Source organism: Triticum dicoccoides, chromosome 2A (genome assembly GCF_002162155.2).
Source record: "Triticum dicoccoides isolate Atlit2015 ecotype Zavitan chromosome 2A, WEW_v2.0, whole genome shotgun sequence".
NCBI classification, from domain to species: Eukaryota; Viridiplantae; Streptophyta; class Magnoliopsida; order Poales; family Poaceae; genus Triticum; species Triticum dicoccoides.
In genome coordinates, this window is record NC_041382.1 from 757896340 (window position 1) to 757914885 (window position 18546).

Sequence of the window (18546 nt, forward strand, 5' to 3'; positions counted from 1 at the left end):
TCACCGGTGACGGGATTATCGTCGCCAAAATGATTTTAGACGACAGATTGGGCCATCATAGGTGACATTCTAGGCCCTCAACGAAAAGGCAACCAGTGACATTATTTGGCTCGTCAACTGAAATGCGGTCTTGCTTGACACAAGAAGTGGTTCCATCAAAATTTTATTTTCCATGACGGCGCTTCGGTGACGATGGGGGTGACTGTCGGAAAACATCATGGAGGTATTTTCCACGACGAAAAAGGATTATACACTAGTGCAGAACCGGGCTTTAGCACCGGTTCGTAAGGGCCTTTAGTGCCGGTTCTATAACCGACACTAAAGTGTGGGGAGTAAAGGTCCCCCCTTAGTACCGGTTTAGCATGAGCCAGGGCCGGGGACGGGGAGACCTTTAGTACCGGTTTGTAACACCAACCGGTACTAAAGGTTGGGGGTTTTGGTTTTATTTTTTATTTTTGCTTTATTTTTGTGTTTTCCATTTAATTTAGAGATTGTTTTTACATTATAATGAGTTGTTAAATCACTAGGTGAAAGTACGGCGAATTAGTTTAAAGTGGATATGGATCGTCCTAATAAGTGATCAAGTAATATGTGAAGGAAATATGCCCTAGAGGCAATAATAAAGTTATTATTTACATTTCTTTATATCATGATAAATGTTTATTATTCATGCTAGAATTGTATTAACCGGAAACTTAGTACATGTGTGAATACATAGACAAACAGAGTGTCACTAGTATGCCTCTACTTGACTTGCTCGTTAATCAAAGATGGTTAAGTTTCCTAGCCATGGACAAAGAGTTGTCATTTGATGAACAGGATCGCATCATTAGAGAATGATGTGATTGACTTGACCCATCCGTTAGCTTAGCATGATGATCATTTAGTTTACTATTATTGCTTTCTCCATAACTTATACATGTTCCTATGACTATGAGATTATGCAACTCCCGAATACCAGAGGAACACTTAGTGTGCTATCAAACGTCATAATGTAACTGGGTGACTATAAAGATGCTCTACAGGTGTCTCCGGTGGTGTTTGTTGAGTTGGCATAGATCGAGATTAGGATTTGTCACTCCGTGTATCGGAGAGGTATCTCTGGGCCCTCTCGGTAATGCACATCACTATAAGCCTTGCAAGCAATGTAACTAATGAGTTAGTTATGGGATGATGCATTACGGAACGAGTAAAGAGACTTGCCGGTAACGAGATTGAACTAGGTATTGAGATACCGACGATCGAATCTCGGGCAAGTAACATACCGATGACAAAGGTAACAACGTATGTTGTTATGCGGTTTGACCGATAAAGATCTTCGTAGAATATGTGGGAGTCAATATGAACATCCAAGTTCCGCTATTGGTTATTGACCGGAGACGTGTCTCGGTCATGCCTACATAGTTCTCGAACCCGTAAGGTCCGCACGCTTAACGTTCAATGACGATCGATATTATGAGTTGATGTGTTTTGATGTACCGAAGGTAGTTCGAAGTCTCGGATATGATCACGGACATGACGAGGAGTCTCGAAATGGTTGAGACATAAATATTGATGTATTGGAAGCCTATGTTTGGACATCAGAATGGTTCCGGGTGAATTCGGGCATATATCGAAGTACTGGGAGGTTATCGGAACCCCCTGGGAAGTATATGGGCCTTATTGGGCCATAGTGGGAGAGAGGAGAAGGGAGCCTAGGAGGGGGCGCCCCAACCCCCCAAGCCCAATCCTAATTGGGTGGGGGGGCTTTCCTTCCCCCTCTCTCCCCCTTCCTTCCTCTCCTAATCCAACTAGGGAAAGGGGGGAATCCTACTCCCGGTGGAGTAGGACTCCCCTTGGGCGCGCCATAGAGGGGCCGGCCCTCCCCCTCCTCCACTCCTTTATATACGGGGGAGGGGGCACCCCATAGACACACAAATTGATCTCTTAGCCGTGTGCGGTGCCCCCCTCCACAGATTTCCACCTCGGTTATATTGTTGTAGTGCTTAGGCGAAGCCCTGTGTCGGTAAGTTCATCATCATCGTCATCACGCCGTCGTGTTGACGAAGCTCTCCCCCAACACTCAGCTGGATCTAGAGTTTGTGGGACGTCACCGAGCTAAATGTGTGCAGATCGCGGAGGTGCCGTACCTTCTGCTAGGATCGGTCGGACCGTGAAGATGTACGACTATATCAATCGTGTTGTCATAACGCTTTCTCTTACGGTCTACGAGGGTACGTGGACAACACTCTTTCCCTCTCGTTGCTATGCATCACCTAGATGGATCTTGTGTGTGCGTAGGAATTTTTTTGAAATTACTGCGTCCCCCAACAATATGGATATGGCATATTACTTGATCACTTAGCTAGGATCCGTATCCAGTTGAAACTAATCTGCGGTTTCTTTCATAAATGATATAATAACTCATCATCATCATCATCATCATCATCATCATCATCATCATCATATTAATATAAAAACTCTTGTATCATATCATCACGAACAACACTAGCTAGCTAATAATCATCATAGTCGTCATTACCAATATAAGTGATCAAGCAAAGATATCATCGAGTTGAACATGGTCATGAGATTATAAGCGTTCACAAGACCACAAAAGCAAATCACTTTGAGATTAAGTTCAGGACGAAGAACACGGACATGAGAGGACAAGTACTAAGAGTATGAACTAGCTAATCACTCCTGCTGCTCTCTCAGGTAAAATAGCATAGAACATGTGTAGATCTCCTCATTCATCATATTGGAGCATGCAGATGAACATGTCTCCTAATCGTGGGCTGCGCTTCTCATTGCTGCCCCCTAGTACTTCTCTGCGATCCTTCACAATTTTGCTTCAGTCTTTCACTATTAAGCATTCCTCGGTTTTAGAATACTCAATGCACTCATGTGCAATGTAGGATGTCTTGGCCGTAAGCTAACCATTGGCATGCATGCGACCTTTAGTACCGATCCACTGAGGCACAACTATCATCGGGAGTCCCTATTGAAGAACATCGTATAGTAGCATACTTAGCAATGAAGTTTAGCTTGAAAAATAATATATGCAAAAGATGCACCGAGAACAAATAGTAAAAATCTTACCATCGTATATACGTGACACAAGTGAAACGTCGCAAAATAGAGCAAATTTTGTAGTGCTCCCATGTCCATCCTGTCCAGGTCGTCGCCATGGACGACTAGGAGCTCTCTACCTTGGTCGTGAAGAGGAGCCCCACGCCGCCGCCTTGCTCTGCCTTGGATCCGGGCCCTCTCCAGCAGCCACCATCGGATCTAGTCTGCCGCTACCCGTACGCGCCTCCAGCTACCTCTGACGTCGCTCGATGGAACCATTGCCGCCATTGACAACACACACAGGACCGATAATTTTTTGTTTTTGAAATTAATAGTAGTAACGTGGGGTATAAGACACTCGCTACAGATAATTAGTAGTAGCGCGGGGTGGCATCCGCGTTACTACTACCCAGTTAGTTGTAGTGCCCAAGTAGTAGCGCGGGCACCCGCGCTACAACTAGGCTTTCCTCTAGTGGTGGCTCGGATGGATGGTGGCGCTTCTTCTTCGAGTCAGTTTTCTGGGCTCCGAACCTCCTCAAGTTCGTTCATCAGGACGGATTAGACAGGGCTCCAGCTTAGATTCCTACTAGCTCCTTGGAGCGGCGAGGTTAAGTTTTCTCGTACGTACGAAACGGCGAGATCTTATGTCAAATTATTCATATCGACTCAAGGATTCATTGGCGACAAAAACGGCCCCCGAACGTTGATCCTTAGGGGCACGTGCATGAAGACTTTCCATCTGTCATGGAGAAGGTCAAACCGGCTCCGATATGGGAGCGGCAATAGCAGCGCGTCGACGGCTCGTTTTGGCAGTGGCAATGGTTGTTCGGTTGTCCATGGACCTCGATGTTATTTTTATTATGTTTGAGGTGCTTTGTACTTTCGGTGAATTTTTATAATAGATCTAATATTTTTGCAAAAAAAAACCATCATGAAACACACCATGAGAAACAAGGCCTTCAGTCAAACAACCTTTAACATAGCAACTCCAAGACATCACGAACCCGCACACCTAGTATGTAGTGTTTGTCACGAAAAAACACAAACTGCCAGGAATAGTATTAAATCTAGCAGGGTAGAACTAAAAATGAATCAAACTATGCAAGAGTACATTATGTATTATATTAAGGAGAAGAAAAGGAGTTAAGTATTTACGCGAAGATGAATAAAAAAGAAACAAACACAAAACCCAAGATTACAACAGGGAAGATGAGAAATAGCATGTTGGAGACAACCCTAGACTACCCTTGGCAAGATCTCACGAAGGCAGGCTGAAGTACCTTGAACTTGCATAGACCACTATAGTCGGCGTGTTGCGGATTGTTTTGACACGTCGTTGTCTCCATCTGCTAGCAATGCACCACCTCCACCTTAGCCTACCTATGACTTCCCTTCTTGCCCGCGTCCGACTATTGACTGCTACAGATGTTATGGCATTGCTCTTCTCGAGCCAACTTCTTATCGGGACAATGTTGTTTATCCTGAATGGTAGCATGCGATGGCATAGGAGATTAATGCCCTTGATCGCACTAGCACATGGAATCTTGTTTCCCTACCTCTTGTGTCCGTCCCATCATTTGTGAGGTAGTCTACAAGGTTAATGCTCGTTTTGGTGGCTTGGAGCTCGTGGCTTTTAGTAGGAGCATGTCGTGACTACAATGAGACATTTTCGCGTGTGGTCAACATGACCACTATTCACACACTTCTTGTTGTGTCTTCTGTTCGCCACTACCATATCTCTCACCTTGGTGTCAAGAATGTCTTTCTTAATAGTGAGTTATGTGAGGAGGTATGCACCACCTGGGTATTATGTTCCTGATGGCATGGTCTATCTTCTTCCTCGCTGTCTATATGTCATTAAGCAAGCCCCTTGTGTCTGGTTTGAGTGTTTTGCTTCCATGGTCATTGTTGCTGGTTTTTCATAGAGTGGTCATTATCCTGCTCTCTTTGTCCACCTTTCATCCCGTGGTTGAACTCTTCTTCTTCTGTATGTCAATGAGATGATTTGAGTATATTGCCTTTGTGAAGGCTTGTCTTAGTTAGTTCCATATGCCTGACATTGGTCCTCTTTGCTACTTTCTTGGAGTTGAGGTTTCTATTACCTCAGATGGATTCTTATTTCACAAGAGAAGTATACCAGGATCTTCTTACTAGTGACGCTCAATGTCCACCTCCGTGCTTCTGTTGGTGAGCCTCTTTCTAATCCGACGCACTAATGTCATCTTGTTGGGAGTCTTGTCTATTTAGCTGCCACTCGCCCAGATATCTTCTACCTTGTCCACATTTTGAGTCAAATTTTCTCTGCTCCCACTTTACTTCACTATGGTCACCTCTCACATTCTGATATCTTTCTGGGACTTCCTCCGGCCATCTTTTGTTTCCACGCTCCAGTTAGCTATAAATTCATGCCTATTAGGATGCTAGTTTGGATTTGGATTGTGACCATTTGGATAACCACTCGGTGCCTTACTTGTTGTGTTTTACTTGGTGGTTCTCTAATTACCTAGAAAACAAAGAAACATATTGCAGTTTCCCATTCAATGCAAAGGCCGAGTTGCATGCTATGGCTATTTTGACATCAAAGATGACCTGGCTATGTGGTTTTTCGGGATTTGTATCACTATACCTACTCCTCTCTTGTCAGACAGTACATTTGCTACAACTATTGTGTGCGACTCTATGAAGCATGAGCTCATCAAGCATATTGACGTCGATGCTTCCTTTGTGTGCTCCAGTGTGCACAATCAGGTTGTTGCTCTTCAACATGTGCCTTTGTAGTTATAGTTGGCGGGTTTTTTCGCAAAAATCCAGGGTAAAGCATATCATGACTTCTATCTCTCCAAAATCATTGTTGATCCACCATGAATCTAAGGTTTGGTTTTAGAACGGTATTCTTATGTATAGCCTTTAAGTTTTTCCTCGGTGTATAAGTGCTTTTATGTATATTTCCGTTACATGTACGTGCATATATGTTGGCCTGTGGCTCCATGCGAATACAAGTTGCCATTTCCTAACACTTTCGTAGTTCCTTTTCTTTATGTGCATGTAATCTCGGATTTGCTGTATTGTGTGAGCAATTTGTTGTACCCTTGGTCGATTTTGGCTTTATTAATTTAAAGCATGGCTCGTTTAGACCCTTGCATCTAAGAAAACATGCATGTGGTAACTTGCAAGTATAACTGATGCTCTTCCTGAGCCAGTGGTGGAACATGGTAATTAGGAACATTGATTCTGTCTCATAACCAGCATTTGAAAAAAAATGTTAAATGTGGAATAGATAAAAAAATAACAAACCAGGACATCATCTCATTTTGATAGATATCAAAGCAACAAACCAGTTCCTTCCATACAATTCTCAAATTCTACTGACCAGTCTAAGGTAGCACTTGCATGCGCACATACAAGTTTATTGATAGATAATACCCTGCCATGAAAAACTAACCATTTCACGATTAAAACAGAGAGATAGATCTCAAACCACCTGATTAGGCTGCCCGTATGAACGAACCATTCCGGGGCTGACTTACTAAAAGGTCGTAGGTTATCGAGAAGTAACAGTTCGACAACTGAACGGACAAGGATATGTTGCCTTTAGGCTTTAGCCAAAGGCTGGCCTAGCCGACGGTTGGCTGGGCGAGAGAAAACAACCTGCATACAGCATAAATGTATATATATATATGTCAGCCAGTCAGGCATCATCACAATCAATGCATGGGGTGCTAGCTCCTTTTCACAAAAAGGTACAGGTTCAGACATAAATTTGGTCAAAATTTCAAAGTAGTGGTTACTATGTTTTGATATATGAAAATCACATGTGAAGGTCTTTCCCAAGAAAATACTTTCATCATTTGACAATTTCATTAAGTTTGATGATTTATTGCTGTGAAAACTAATGGTCGCAATATTTGGGAGACCGTGCTGATTTCCAAAATGTCATCTTTTTAAGAGTACCAGAAGGAGTATATGACTTTAATTTGTCTGGAAATTAATAACATAGGTAAATACCATATACATTATATCACGAGTACATACGTACCTGGTAAACTCCAAGTGTCCGTGACTTCATACAAGCTGCAGAGAATATGAGGTAGTACTCCCATATGCAGATGAACTTCTCATCAAAGCCCAGGGCCAACATTTTACTGCAAGAAAAAGAAAGAAAATAAGATTTTTAATACTAACTGAGCAACCAACTGTAACTATATATGTACATGTGTATATATCGTCACAGCAAATTTACTTGCTCAATGAACATATAATATATGTGCTAGTCTTGTTTTCACCAAGTTTTTTCCTAATCAACTGGACAACACTATTCTTCTATAGACAGTTGATACTTACTCTTTGTTGGCAGTGAAGTTGTCCATCCAGCACATCAGAGTTGGGTAGTAATTGGGCCCAATATTCTCGACATGCTCTATGCTACACCCAGTGCGCAACAAGATCAGGGAGGGCTTAATCGATGGAGATTCATGCATAACTATTAAGTAACCAATCAAGCATCAATCGGTTGATGTGTAACGTACCTGAACCTTGATGACGTGCTCATGGCAGACACTACACGGGCCAAAGAAGGAAGGCAACCACCAGGAAATATATATTCTGTTAAGAAGTCTGGCCTTTTTCTGTATTGCTCGTACCGTTCCTCTGGAGCTGAGATGAACTAAACGCACATGTATGTATTTGCAGATAATGGTTAGTTCATGATAGTGTAAGCCTAAGGTCTTGCTTGGATAGAAGGAGTACGTTTCATTGGGTTTTCTGCCAATACGAAAGAATAAAGCATAATCCTCATTCTTGTGCACCGAAATAAGGCATATATACTACTTCATTGTTCGTGGTGATAGTGGAATCCAGCCGTAAGGTTGGATGGAAAGACACTTAGTTGTTGAAAATGATATTTGACGTGCACTAACCTGCAGGGCCATTATGCCATCTTCAGCCAAGTAAGACTCGCAGCAGGCAAAAAATTCGTCCATGCATTCATGGCCAACATGTTCAATCATACAGCTGATTCACAGAAGAGGAATACGTATTATAACAATGCGTATATGTATTGTCGAAGTCACTGCGCACGTCCGTAATATATACTTACATGCTTATGATTGCGTCATACTTGTAAGGTGGTATGTGACGGTAGTCACACAGCAGAAAAGTTATGTGGTCCTAAAAATTAATAACAATAGACAGTAGAATTGTTAGCTAGGATTTCACCCTGCCGAAGTAAGCTGGGGACAATACCAGATTAATTCTCTGTGCATGTCTATATTTATCTATTCTATTCTATATTTAAAGTGCATGACAGGCTAGCCAGAAAATATAGGTTGCTAGAAAATCTCACAAATATCAGAAGATATGCCCATTTTTTATGTGGTACGGCAGCATAATTTCGCAAGTTTTACGGCTCAGATGTAAAGTTACTATCATTTTTAAAGGGACATGTAAAGTTACTAGATCAATCACCGACAGTCAAAGCTGTTAAAGGCCCAACGTGACACGGCGCCTAGGAAGTTCATGAGAAGGTGTGTTTTCCGTAGCAATGAAAAAGCTTCGAAAATGGTAACGTGTTTGGATCTTTACTACTGCATGCCTATTTTCATTGTTTTTAATGTGCACGTCTATTATTTCCATGTGCCATTCTTGAATGATATTTCTCTTTGCGAAAGATATTTAGAACCAAAAATATATTAAACTGACTCTGTCCAATCCAAATGCTTAAAGAAATCTTGATTAATCAAACTATATTTGTATACTTTGGTTCCAAATTGAAAACTTTTCTTGCCAAATTCTACAAACCTGTTGAATACTAACACATAGCGGTAAAGCCGTAACTTAGAGCTGAGGTGAGAAAATAAGTCAAAGCCAAACTATGATGCTGGCGGGCATGCGGGGGAATACCGTTTCATTCCGAGTGAGCTGGTTGGACCCTGGGTCATATGCGCCAGCTGCTCACACAATCTGTCCCATTCCACTCTTCCAAACCTGAATCATGTCAGATGGTGACCGAGGCAGAGGCGGGGGAGTAGGGAGGTGGTGAATCTGGAGCTCGTGATTTGTGGTCCTACAGGGAGGTGTTGTTGACTCCTTCGCAGCGGAAGGGGCGTCGATACTTGTTGCAAGCGGATGGCGGGGAGAGGTCAAGTAAGATATGGAGGGGGTTTGGGCAATGAATGGCATGTTGTGAAGATGTGGTGGTCATCAGGTCATGACAAGAGTGGAGGCTGTGATGACTGTGCCGTTAGCGGTGGATGGATCGGGGTGGACCGCAAAGGGCGGGGGATTCCCCGAATCACAATCGCTTGGTGGCACGCATGGAGATACAGTGGACGCCGAAGCCGGTGCTTCAAGGGCATTCTTCCTCGACTACAGCCTCCACCAAGCAAGACAGGGCTACTTCTAAGGCAAATGTGCCTGTATAACCACATACAGGAATGAAAGTTTCGATCTGGGACAACAGGCCAAACCCTCGCAGCGCGTGGACCCTCAGTTTGATTCCAGTGTTTAGAGGTAACCTTACTCCCACATTGTTGTATTGTGGTTTCTCCATGCGGTATTAACGGAATCGGTCATGGAAACTTGTTGCTAAAGGAGAGGATTTTGTCCCCTGCAAAAAATGGGGAGGATTTGTGCTACAGTTCCTTCTCCTGAGATGATTGAAATGTTGGTTGATTTCGAGGATTTCGAACTAAAAGGCTGTGATGTGTATGTAACAGTGAGGGTTTTGACTGAGTTTAGACCTAAGGGGAGATTGCACAGGCGCGTGCGGGCAGATGGAGCCCAGAAGAGATTGTATAAGAACTATGTGGTTTGGGTGGTTTCGCCAATGGAAATCCACACTGATAAACTATTAAACTGCACATGTATTTCCTAAAGAAGGGAGTAATATAGAAAATTTTCATCACAGTACACTTTCTCAGTTAACACAGGCATATGGTGAATTAGCAATTATTGATAAACAATTAAACTGCATGTGTATTGCATAAAGCCGTAAACGAGGGACTAACATATAACTAACCTCTAAGCCAGCTTCTCTTGCTTTTCCCTGGGCGTATTTAAGCTGCTCCTCCGACAAAGTAACTCCAGTGTATTTGCAGCCAGTTTGCTTTACCACTTGTATTGCTAAACTTCCCCAGCCGAAACCGATATCAAGAACATGATGCCCCCTCTCGACTTTAGCCTTTGGTTAAATGTGTATTTTGCAAGGTTGAAGTACCATCAGATCATGTTCACAGCATTGTCTAACTAGTAATCAGTCAAATGATACAGTCTCTGGAGACATGGTAGTATTACCTTGCTGATTAGAAGGCTAAGTTTACGTTCCTGGGCTGCTTCTAAGCTTTCGTTCTCCATCTAGCAATTTAATTTTAGTCCATAATTAACAAAACTACTCTACAAAAATTACAAGCTGCAGAACAAAATAACAAGATTTACAAACCTTAAAAATTGCACAAGAGTAAGTCATCGATTTATCCATAAAAAGCGAGAAAAATTCGTTACTCTGCACACATATATGAGAAGACAGAACTATTAGTATTATTTGGCATGTAGACATATGACAAGTACCGAATGATAATCTATCATTTTGATAAGGTTTGGAACACAAAAAATCTCAATTTCTATAAGATCTGCAATAATTATATATTACAAATTGACGGAAGCAGAGATGGAATATAATAACAAAAGAAGAGACATGAGTACTGACAAGATCATAGTGCTGAGAGACGTTTCGACGACTTCGTGTCACAGTGTTCTTCCTTGAGAATTTGCCCAAAAAGTACTTAGCATGTGCCAACCGACCTAGTACATGCAACGGTGTCCATCGACCCCTGCAAACCGAACAATTTTTATATACATGATTAGTCACAATCACAGGGATTCATAGATACTACTTCATTTTTATGAAACAATTCACAGGAATCTAGTGGAGAATTGAAGGTTTCAGAACCCTTTTCTGGCAATGCGGCGGTTCCTACGGTCATCTCTGTTAGCAATGAGAATCTGCAACGGAGTGGATCATTGATTTGATCTGTAATGAAGAAAGAAATAGCTCTACCAATAAGCTCATGGACTATGATATAGTTTTACCAGGATAAGATTCAGAAGGCCTTCTCTCTTGTCGAGAAAAGAGAAACAGCCGTTAATATAGGCTTCTGCCAAGCCAAGGTTTCCTTCTGTTGCAATCTGAAAGCCGTGAGAGAGCCAGGATAAACACATGTAGTTCAAATGAGAAGGTTGGATAAAGAAATTGCAGTGGAGTATATAAGAAATAAAGAATCATGCATGGACACATCACCAATCAGAAAAAAAAAATGCATGTGTGGGAAGAAAAAGAGAAGAGAAGATAACCTTCCAATAGAACAAGGGGTCATGAACTCGCATGACAGATTTTACACGGCATTTGTCGCAAGCTTTACCAAAGCTGAACACACTACCTCCTTCTTCAATCAATCTGCACGAAAACTTTGAAGGTGAAAAATAATCATAATTAGACGTTGTGTAGTATATTGACTCACAAAAGGACTCACATCAAGTTGCCGATGGATATGTATAGGTTAAAAAATCTTGCAACTGCAAGGCGCACCCCAGCCTCAGTCCATGATGGAATCATCTGCTTCGGGTTCAACAGAAGCTCACATTTCTTTCCAAGCAAACCTTGAGCTGCTGCTTTCCCAGCCTACATCGATTCAATATGTCCAATAAAAATAGACCTCATGTATCTATTTCATGAAATAGTCACTCTGAATTATGTGATTGAAACCAAAAACGTATTTGTCAGACTGTTGTAAAAAGGAAACGACCCCCATAGATTAATAAAGGAGAACCTTGAAGATCTAGTAGCTTGGGCCTTAGGCCAACTAGAGGTAAACAAGGATATAATTTGTTATGGTTATGATAGGATTATTTATGTTCAGATTTGTTAGACCATTGCCAATTTTAGCACGTAACAGTATGGTCCACTATGGCACACAGGTCCAAAAGAGTGGAGAGGTTGTGCATGCTACCTTCAATCCATCTTCATGGAAGCCATGACCTGTTATCCAAGGCAGAAGAGACATTTGAGACCTGATGTTCTTATTTCATACCAAACTTTAATGTAGTAAAAGTATGTCGTACATGTACATGCAAGTTGTTGCATCTACAAACTGAAATTCATGAAACAGGTTACCTTGATATGCCCCACAGAACCATATTCCTCTCTTTCCCTGGATCTTATCAAGCTGAAGATAAGCCTTCGCCAAAGCCACAGACGGAACAGGAAGGCTTGTAGACCATTTAAGTAGTACATGATCCGGAACACAGGGGGCGTCGAGTGTCACCAGGAAAGGCCTGGCAGATTCAATTTTCTAGAATTGCAAAAAAAGAACAGATATACCACAATTAAAAATTAAGTAATCCATTCACACTGCTGGAGGGATTGGACCGAAGGTTCCATTTTGCTTTTATTCAGTGAGCCTGCTCTAGAGTGTGTTCTAAGGTGATGAAAATATGGCTGTATTGCTACACAGAAATGATTTTATCCATTGGATCTTTCTTTTTGCTGGGGAGGCATGCCTAGTCCTGACATGTAACGCTAATGTACAAAATGGTGTTAGCGTTGTAATAAATCCGGGCAGGGTCCTTTCTTCAAGATATATATCATCAATACAATTAATTCATTATACAAAACTTGTACGTGAAACCAAAGAATTTACCTGAATATGGTTTAGCCAGTAAGTAACAGAAAAACCCCTGCTAGTTGTCCCCAGGAAATTCCAGGCGCTCCATGCCGACGAATTTCGGGGCATCAAATTTTGATCGCAGTGGAGGTATATATCCCTGCAACATAAATGTGTCGTACGATTAGTACATCAGATCAAACTTTATTAAAGCGCTTGTTTAGCAATAGAAGACAGGCTTTACCTGTGGACATACTGACAAGCACCTAGAATTTTCAATTCGTAATGTGTAGCTTCAGCTCCTAGTACTTTCAGAGCATTGGGTGCATGGACCCCAAGGATAACACTGTCATATGTTTCCTCTGAACCATCATTCTCCAAGACTCTGTGGCCAGCTGCCAGTGCCAAGATATTATTTCCGTTAGTGCCAACATAATACGAGATAGACACATTGTTTGTACTCCCAGGCAATCAACAAAGAGTTTGGCATTAGCAATAACGCATGTGTTTACCTCCATCAAAACTTGAAACGGATTTGACCCGACAGCTGGTTTTAATTCGACAGCCCATGCTTTCCAATTCTCCTTTTACCTGCGTGTACGCAACAGTTGCACTGTTTAATCCCTGCATTTGGCTGCAGCTAAAGCCTATAGAGTGTAATAAACAGAAATCATGTGTGACTGTTGTTGCCCATATGGGTCGCTGTAAGTACCTTGTCTACAACAGACTGCAAAAGAGCCTTGACAGTGGGCAACTGGGGGTAGCGAAACAGCTGAGAGTGCAGCGACTTTAATCAGCTTTCTAATGTACAAAGAAGAATTAAGCATGCAAATGTAGTGGGAATGGAACATGTATAAAATGTAGCTAGGTACCTGAAGAAGGTCATGGTTACGGAAAAATGATAGCACGAAGAAAGCGGACAAGCTCAAAACACCTTGGGATGAAGATGGCCACAGGCCTGCACACACTGGAATCTGCACCAAATATATATTTTCGTGTCACCAACTAAAAACTGCATAATTACCAGCCTTAATTACCGTCCCCTGCACTGCGCCAATGTTGGTGGGAAAAACATACTAGCCATCAAATAGTCAGCCCAGAGTTTCATTAGAATGTGAAAATTTCATCTGAATTTTATAATTAATTGAAAACTGTAGTTTCTCTTTACAGTTTTACATGACTGTTCAAAGACTTTAAAATCAAAACTTGAATATAGAAATTCTGATGTTCGCCAAAATGAAGAGTTGCTAGATACACTAAAAATGGGAGAAGCATAAGCAAGTAGATTAGAAGCAGTACAAGATAAGCTTCTTGGAAAAATAGGGAATATCCATGTGACTGAATGAACTGCCCCAATGTCTCATTACAGTCCACATCAGTGTTATGTTCATGATACTCCAGATACCTTCATTCCAAAGATTAAACCAGCAAGTTAATTGTTATCTCTGAATGTACAGCTTCAAATGGAAGTACTCCCTCCGTTCCAAATTACTCGTCGCAGAAATGGATTTATCTAGAACTAAAATACATCTAGATACATCCATACCTATGACAAGTAATTCGGAACAGAGGGAGTATTATATATGGACATAAGAACTGAGGGACTGGACTGCTTACGTCAGAGCATCGTTCTTGAACTTGAGTATCTCACGGACCATACGCCAAAAACTGGGTTTCAGTATGTTGGTTTTTTGCGCCAAGAGGCTCGAGATACCGTTGCCATTGCCCCACTCACATCCTCTGCTGCCGCCGTCCGATTGTGTGCTCACTGAGAAAGACATGTCCGATCTCTCCATCTCCACCCCGAGCCCCTCTAACCATTCCATCATGTGGGAATATGTTGCCTACAATTGATGCATATGGCACAACAAAAATCTTAGCCAGGAACAAACAAAAAATCTTATAATATAGGCTTACAAAGATCTTCCTCTGAATGGATTTAATCAGAGTAAAGGAAAAAAATCAAAATAGGTTACAAACATGCACATTAAACATATATAAACCAACATGTACAGCTACAACTGCATTTCCAACCATAAGAATTATAGTACAATTTTGGTAATATGACAATACATAACTTAGGCAGCCAATGCGAGTCCATTCAAGGGATATACAACAGATGACAGCAAACGCTAGGTGGATGCATATCATAATCTTTGATTAGCACTGAATTATCAGAAGGAAACAAGAACTCTGATTGTTGAGATCAAGCCAGATACCATAAGGAAAGACTAACGCTTGGACAATTTCTTAGTATAATATTTTTCGAAATTTTCCTAGCTCCTCCAAAAGCCATAAAGTTTTCTTCCTTCTGAACGATGGAGCAATTTTCACAAGCCTTGTAAACACTCTCATTGTGACAACTGAACCTTTTTCCTAAAAAAAATCTACCAAAAACCATGATGTTCGCTTCCCTCTATATAACGGAGCAATTTTCATAAACCTGGTGAGCTTTCTCGTTCTGACTGATGATCTACAGGAACATTTTTATGAGGCATAAACACATTTAAGAAAAAGAAACAATTATTCGGAGAGACTAGTGCTGTAGAATCTACTCACCAGGAAAGTTTGGAACCTAAATCACAGCCGACGAAATTGCTTCTCTCGAGCTGGTAACAGTATTATTTAGATCACGCATAACTTTGAATGGTGAGGTCAACGTTACGAGGAGTCGACTGAGAGTCAGTTTTGAACTAGGAAGCCAGATACTGTAGGTTCACATGCTATGGTGGTCAGTTGGTCACCAATCTCCAAGCTGACATAACCCCGTTAAAAAATGATCGAATGAGTCAAGTTGAGTCTTAGTTTGAAAACAAAATGAGTCAAGTTGAATGGTAGTATTTGGTTGGGTAATTGTTTGTACACAATTAGTCTTTCCAAACTAAATCAATGAGCAAATAAGTAGACACTGGATGACTTTTGCGCTTAGAAGCATTTTACCGAGCACCTTCCCTGCTGTCTTGGAGACTGACGGGGCTTGCTTCAAATGACGGCGGCAGGGCGCGTTGCAGTAGGCGAAGGCATAGGGATGCAAGGGGGAGGCTTTGTGGCGCCGCCGAAGCAGCATAGGAGGGTGCCGGGGGGCACCTCGTCGGAGCGGCCTTCGGGCCGGCGCCGGCTGACATAGGCGAACGCACAGAGCAGCGATGGGTAAGCCTCGACGGTGGCGCCGAAGCTACGTCGGAGGAAGCCGGAGGTATCATGGGGATGGTACTCCTTGTCGGAGTGGTCGAGATCGCCGGTTGCGGCTCGCCGGAGACGACGAAGTTGGCCGCCGCGGCGGAGGACCACAGATGATGGCTGGCGGAGTCAGTGGAAAGTTTTTTTTCAGGAGAAGAGTAAGGCTGGTCATGGTGGCAGTAACATAGCAAGTAACATAATATATCGAAGAAAAATTACTTAGACATCTCCAACAGTCGTATAATCATCATTGGTAAAGCTGTCACCTAGACTATTTGGATGACATGGCTAATAATAAAAGAAGAGGGAGAATGAAATCGTATGAACTTGAAGCAACGCTCCAGATACAAGTTCCAAGACAAGCATGTTCATTTCTTCAACAATTAGTGGACCCGCTTGGTTGTTTAGCATATGCCTCATTGAAGAAGAGCATGTATGATGTGTTGTTGACTGTTGACATGGACATTTATACCAACGATCGTATATACAAACTGTTGCAAATGCTTTTATGTGACATGTATTTAATGAGGAAAGAGAGGTGTTTGGAGTAACATAATAAGTTTGTTACTGTAACATAGCATCCCAAGCGAAAATGAGTCTATATCTTAATAAATGATGATTTGCATGATACCACACATATGTTACTCTCTACTATGAGGGTGGTTACTAGTCTAAGTTACTTTCCACTATGACTAGCCTAAGTGAAAAGATGTCCAACGAAATTAATTATTAGGGTCGGGCCATTTCCATTCTTCTTCTGTTTCAGGTTTCCCTTTTTATTATTTTACTCACTAGTTGTTTTCTGCTGTTGTTTCTTTTCATCTTTCCTTTCTTTTTATTTTATTTTATTTTTAATTTAATTTTTCGCTTATATTTACCTTTTTACTTGGATGGTATATATTTGTTTTTGCAATACGTTAATAATTTTTTAAAGTATATAAGAACATGTTTAATCTGTCAATGTTTTCTAATATTTTTTATATACACAAATATCTCTAAAAATGTGATAAACATTTTATTTCATTTATATGGGCATTTTGTTTCATTTATATGGGCATTTCTACTGAGGTACGTGAACATTTTGTTTTAAACTCATTTTGACAGTAACATCTTACGACATGTTAGAAAACACATTTAAAAAACACAAACTTAATGGACCGTTCTATACAAAACATGCCGTCCACTCAAAAACTGAAAAGAATATGCCCGGTTCTACAAGAACATATTACCACAAAGGGTAAGGGAACCCCTAAAATACAAATGGTAAAGAGAATATGTCATAATTAAACTTAGCACTGAGTTGCCAGAAGGCAGAAGCAAGCAAGAACTCCGGATGCCAAGATTAAGGCGGGATCTATACATTTCTCGAAAAAAGAAAAGGTAGGAAGGATCTATATCTAGAGGTTCAGCTCCAGTGCTCACCTCAGTGATCTAGTAAATCGTTTTCCTTCTCTCCTTTTTTTTTGATGGTTTTTCCTTCTCTCTTGACAATGGAGCAATTTTTACAAGCTTTCTCTCTTGACGTTTACGTATGCTTTTTTCAGAAACAGTTTTATGCGAGGTACAGACACACTTATAGAAAACCAAAGAGTTGTGCTATCGTTCTCTTCTCGAGCTGGTTCTGCATGAGGCAGGTGGCTTCACTCATGCATGTATGTACGGACCTGGTTGAAGATCAGGAAGCCGAGGTCGAGGTGGACGCGTCCGGCGCCGTCGTCGACGGCCACCGTGCTGGCACGCCCTCCAAGGCGGTCCTCCTCCTCGTACAGGGTCACACGCACGCCGTCTCCGCCGCTGGCGGCAAGCAGCTCATGCGCCGCCGCCAGCCCGCTCACCCCGCCGCCGACCACCGCCACCCTCATCCTGCTCTGCTCTCTGTTTTCTGTTCTCCTCTGCTCTCTCTCTCTCTCTCTCTCTCTCTCTCTCTCTCAATCTCCCTCTGGCTCTGTGCCCTCTGCTCTGCCCTCCCACTTCTATTTAAGTCGGACTGCCGGAGTGGACGATGGGCTTGGGCTGGTCTAGTCTAGTGTGAGTCACACAAGTCACATGACATCGTCCTCCAACGTGCTACGTCTTCATCACCTAAAAAAAAGAAAACAAGGTGCTACTCCCTCCGTTCCGAATTACTTGTCTCAAGTATGGATGTATCTAGATGTATTTTAGTTATAAATACATCCACTTTTACGACGAGTAATTTGGAACGGAGGGAGTACGTCTCAACAAACAGGATTTATAGACAAAGAATGTGATTAAGGATTAGGATCCCCTCTTCACCCTTCCGTTTCTTTCGTTCTCGTGGGCTGTCCCTTGCTATTTATTGTTCTTCAAATAGTATTAATAATCGAGAGTGTTCAGCTAGCTTAAATAAAAGTCTAGAGTTTTCAGCTAGAAAAAAAAATTCTAGAATGCTAATATTTTCTGGTAAGATACAATTCTTCATGTTTGCTATATACAGGTTGCCTCAAATTTGAATTCAGGTTAGTGATTCTGGAGAGAAGGGCAGGCGTAGACGGGGTGCCAAGGCAAGCGACATTGAGGTGCGCGGTCGCTGAAGTGGCCGATCTGGGAGTGACATGGAACCGGGGACGACGCGCCAGCATCGTCGCCAGGGGATGATAGATCAGGGTGTGGGGTGCTACCGTCCAAGAAGAACGGTGGG

The 18546-nt window shown here is 42.0% G+C and overlaps 1 protein-coding gene across 3 annotated transcripts; it reads right to left on the minus strand.

Moving 5' to 3' along the window:
* Window positions 1-6329: 6329 nt before the first annotated feature.
* LOC119357011 lies at window positions 6330-17824 on the minus strand. 3 transcript variants are annotated; one of them, XM_037623998.1, is made up of 24 exons: window positions 17552-17818; window positions 14325-14551; window positions 14007-14112; window positions 13580-13681; window positions 13420-13479; window positions 13220-13298; window positions 12952-13102; window positions 12744-12867; window positions 12218-12395; window positions 12054-12082; window positions 11577-11725; window positions 11398-11500; window positions 11137-11232; window positions 10997-11049; window positions 10754-10877; window positions 10487-10549; window positions 10342-10401; window positions 10067-10228; window positions 8147-8217; window positions 7968-8061; window positions 7578-7714; window positions 7393-7473; window positions 7088-7193; window positions 6330-6699 (listed from the first exon to the last, which is right to left on the minus strand). In XM_037623998.1, exons 1-24 carry the CDS (start codon window positions 17747-17749, stop codon window positions 6643-6645), a joined length of 2610 nt encoding a protein of 869 aa, XP_037479895.1. In that variant the 5' UTR covers window positions 17750-17818; the 3' UTR covers window positions 6330-6642. The 3 variants fall into 3 exon arrangements, 2 of the variants coding, with proteins under 2 accessions (XP_037479895.1, XP_037479896.1); XM_037623999.1 differs by lacking the exons at window positions 6330-6699; window positions 7088-7193; window positions 7393-7473; window positions 7578-7714 and adding an exon at window positions 7720-7812 and having other exon boundaries at window positions 17552-17821; XR_005172110.1 differs by lacking the exons at window positions 6330-6699; window positions 7088-7193; window positions 7393-7473; window positions 7578-7714; window positions 7968-8061 and adding an exon at window positions 8950-9033 and having other exon boundaries at window positions 17552-17824.
* Window positions 17825-18546: the final 722 nt, after the last annotated feature.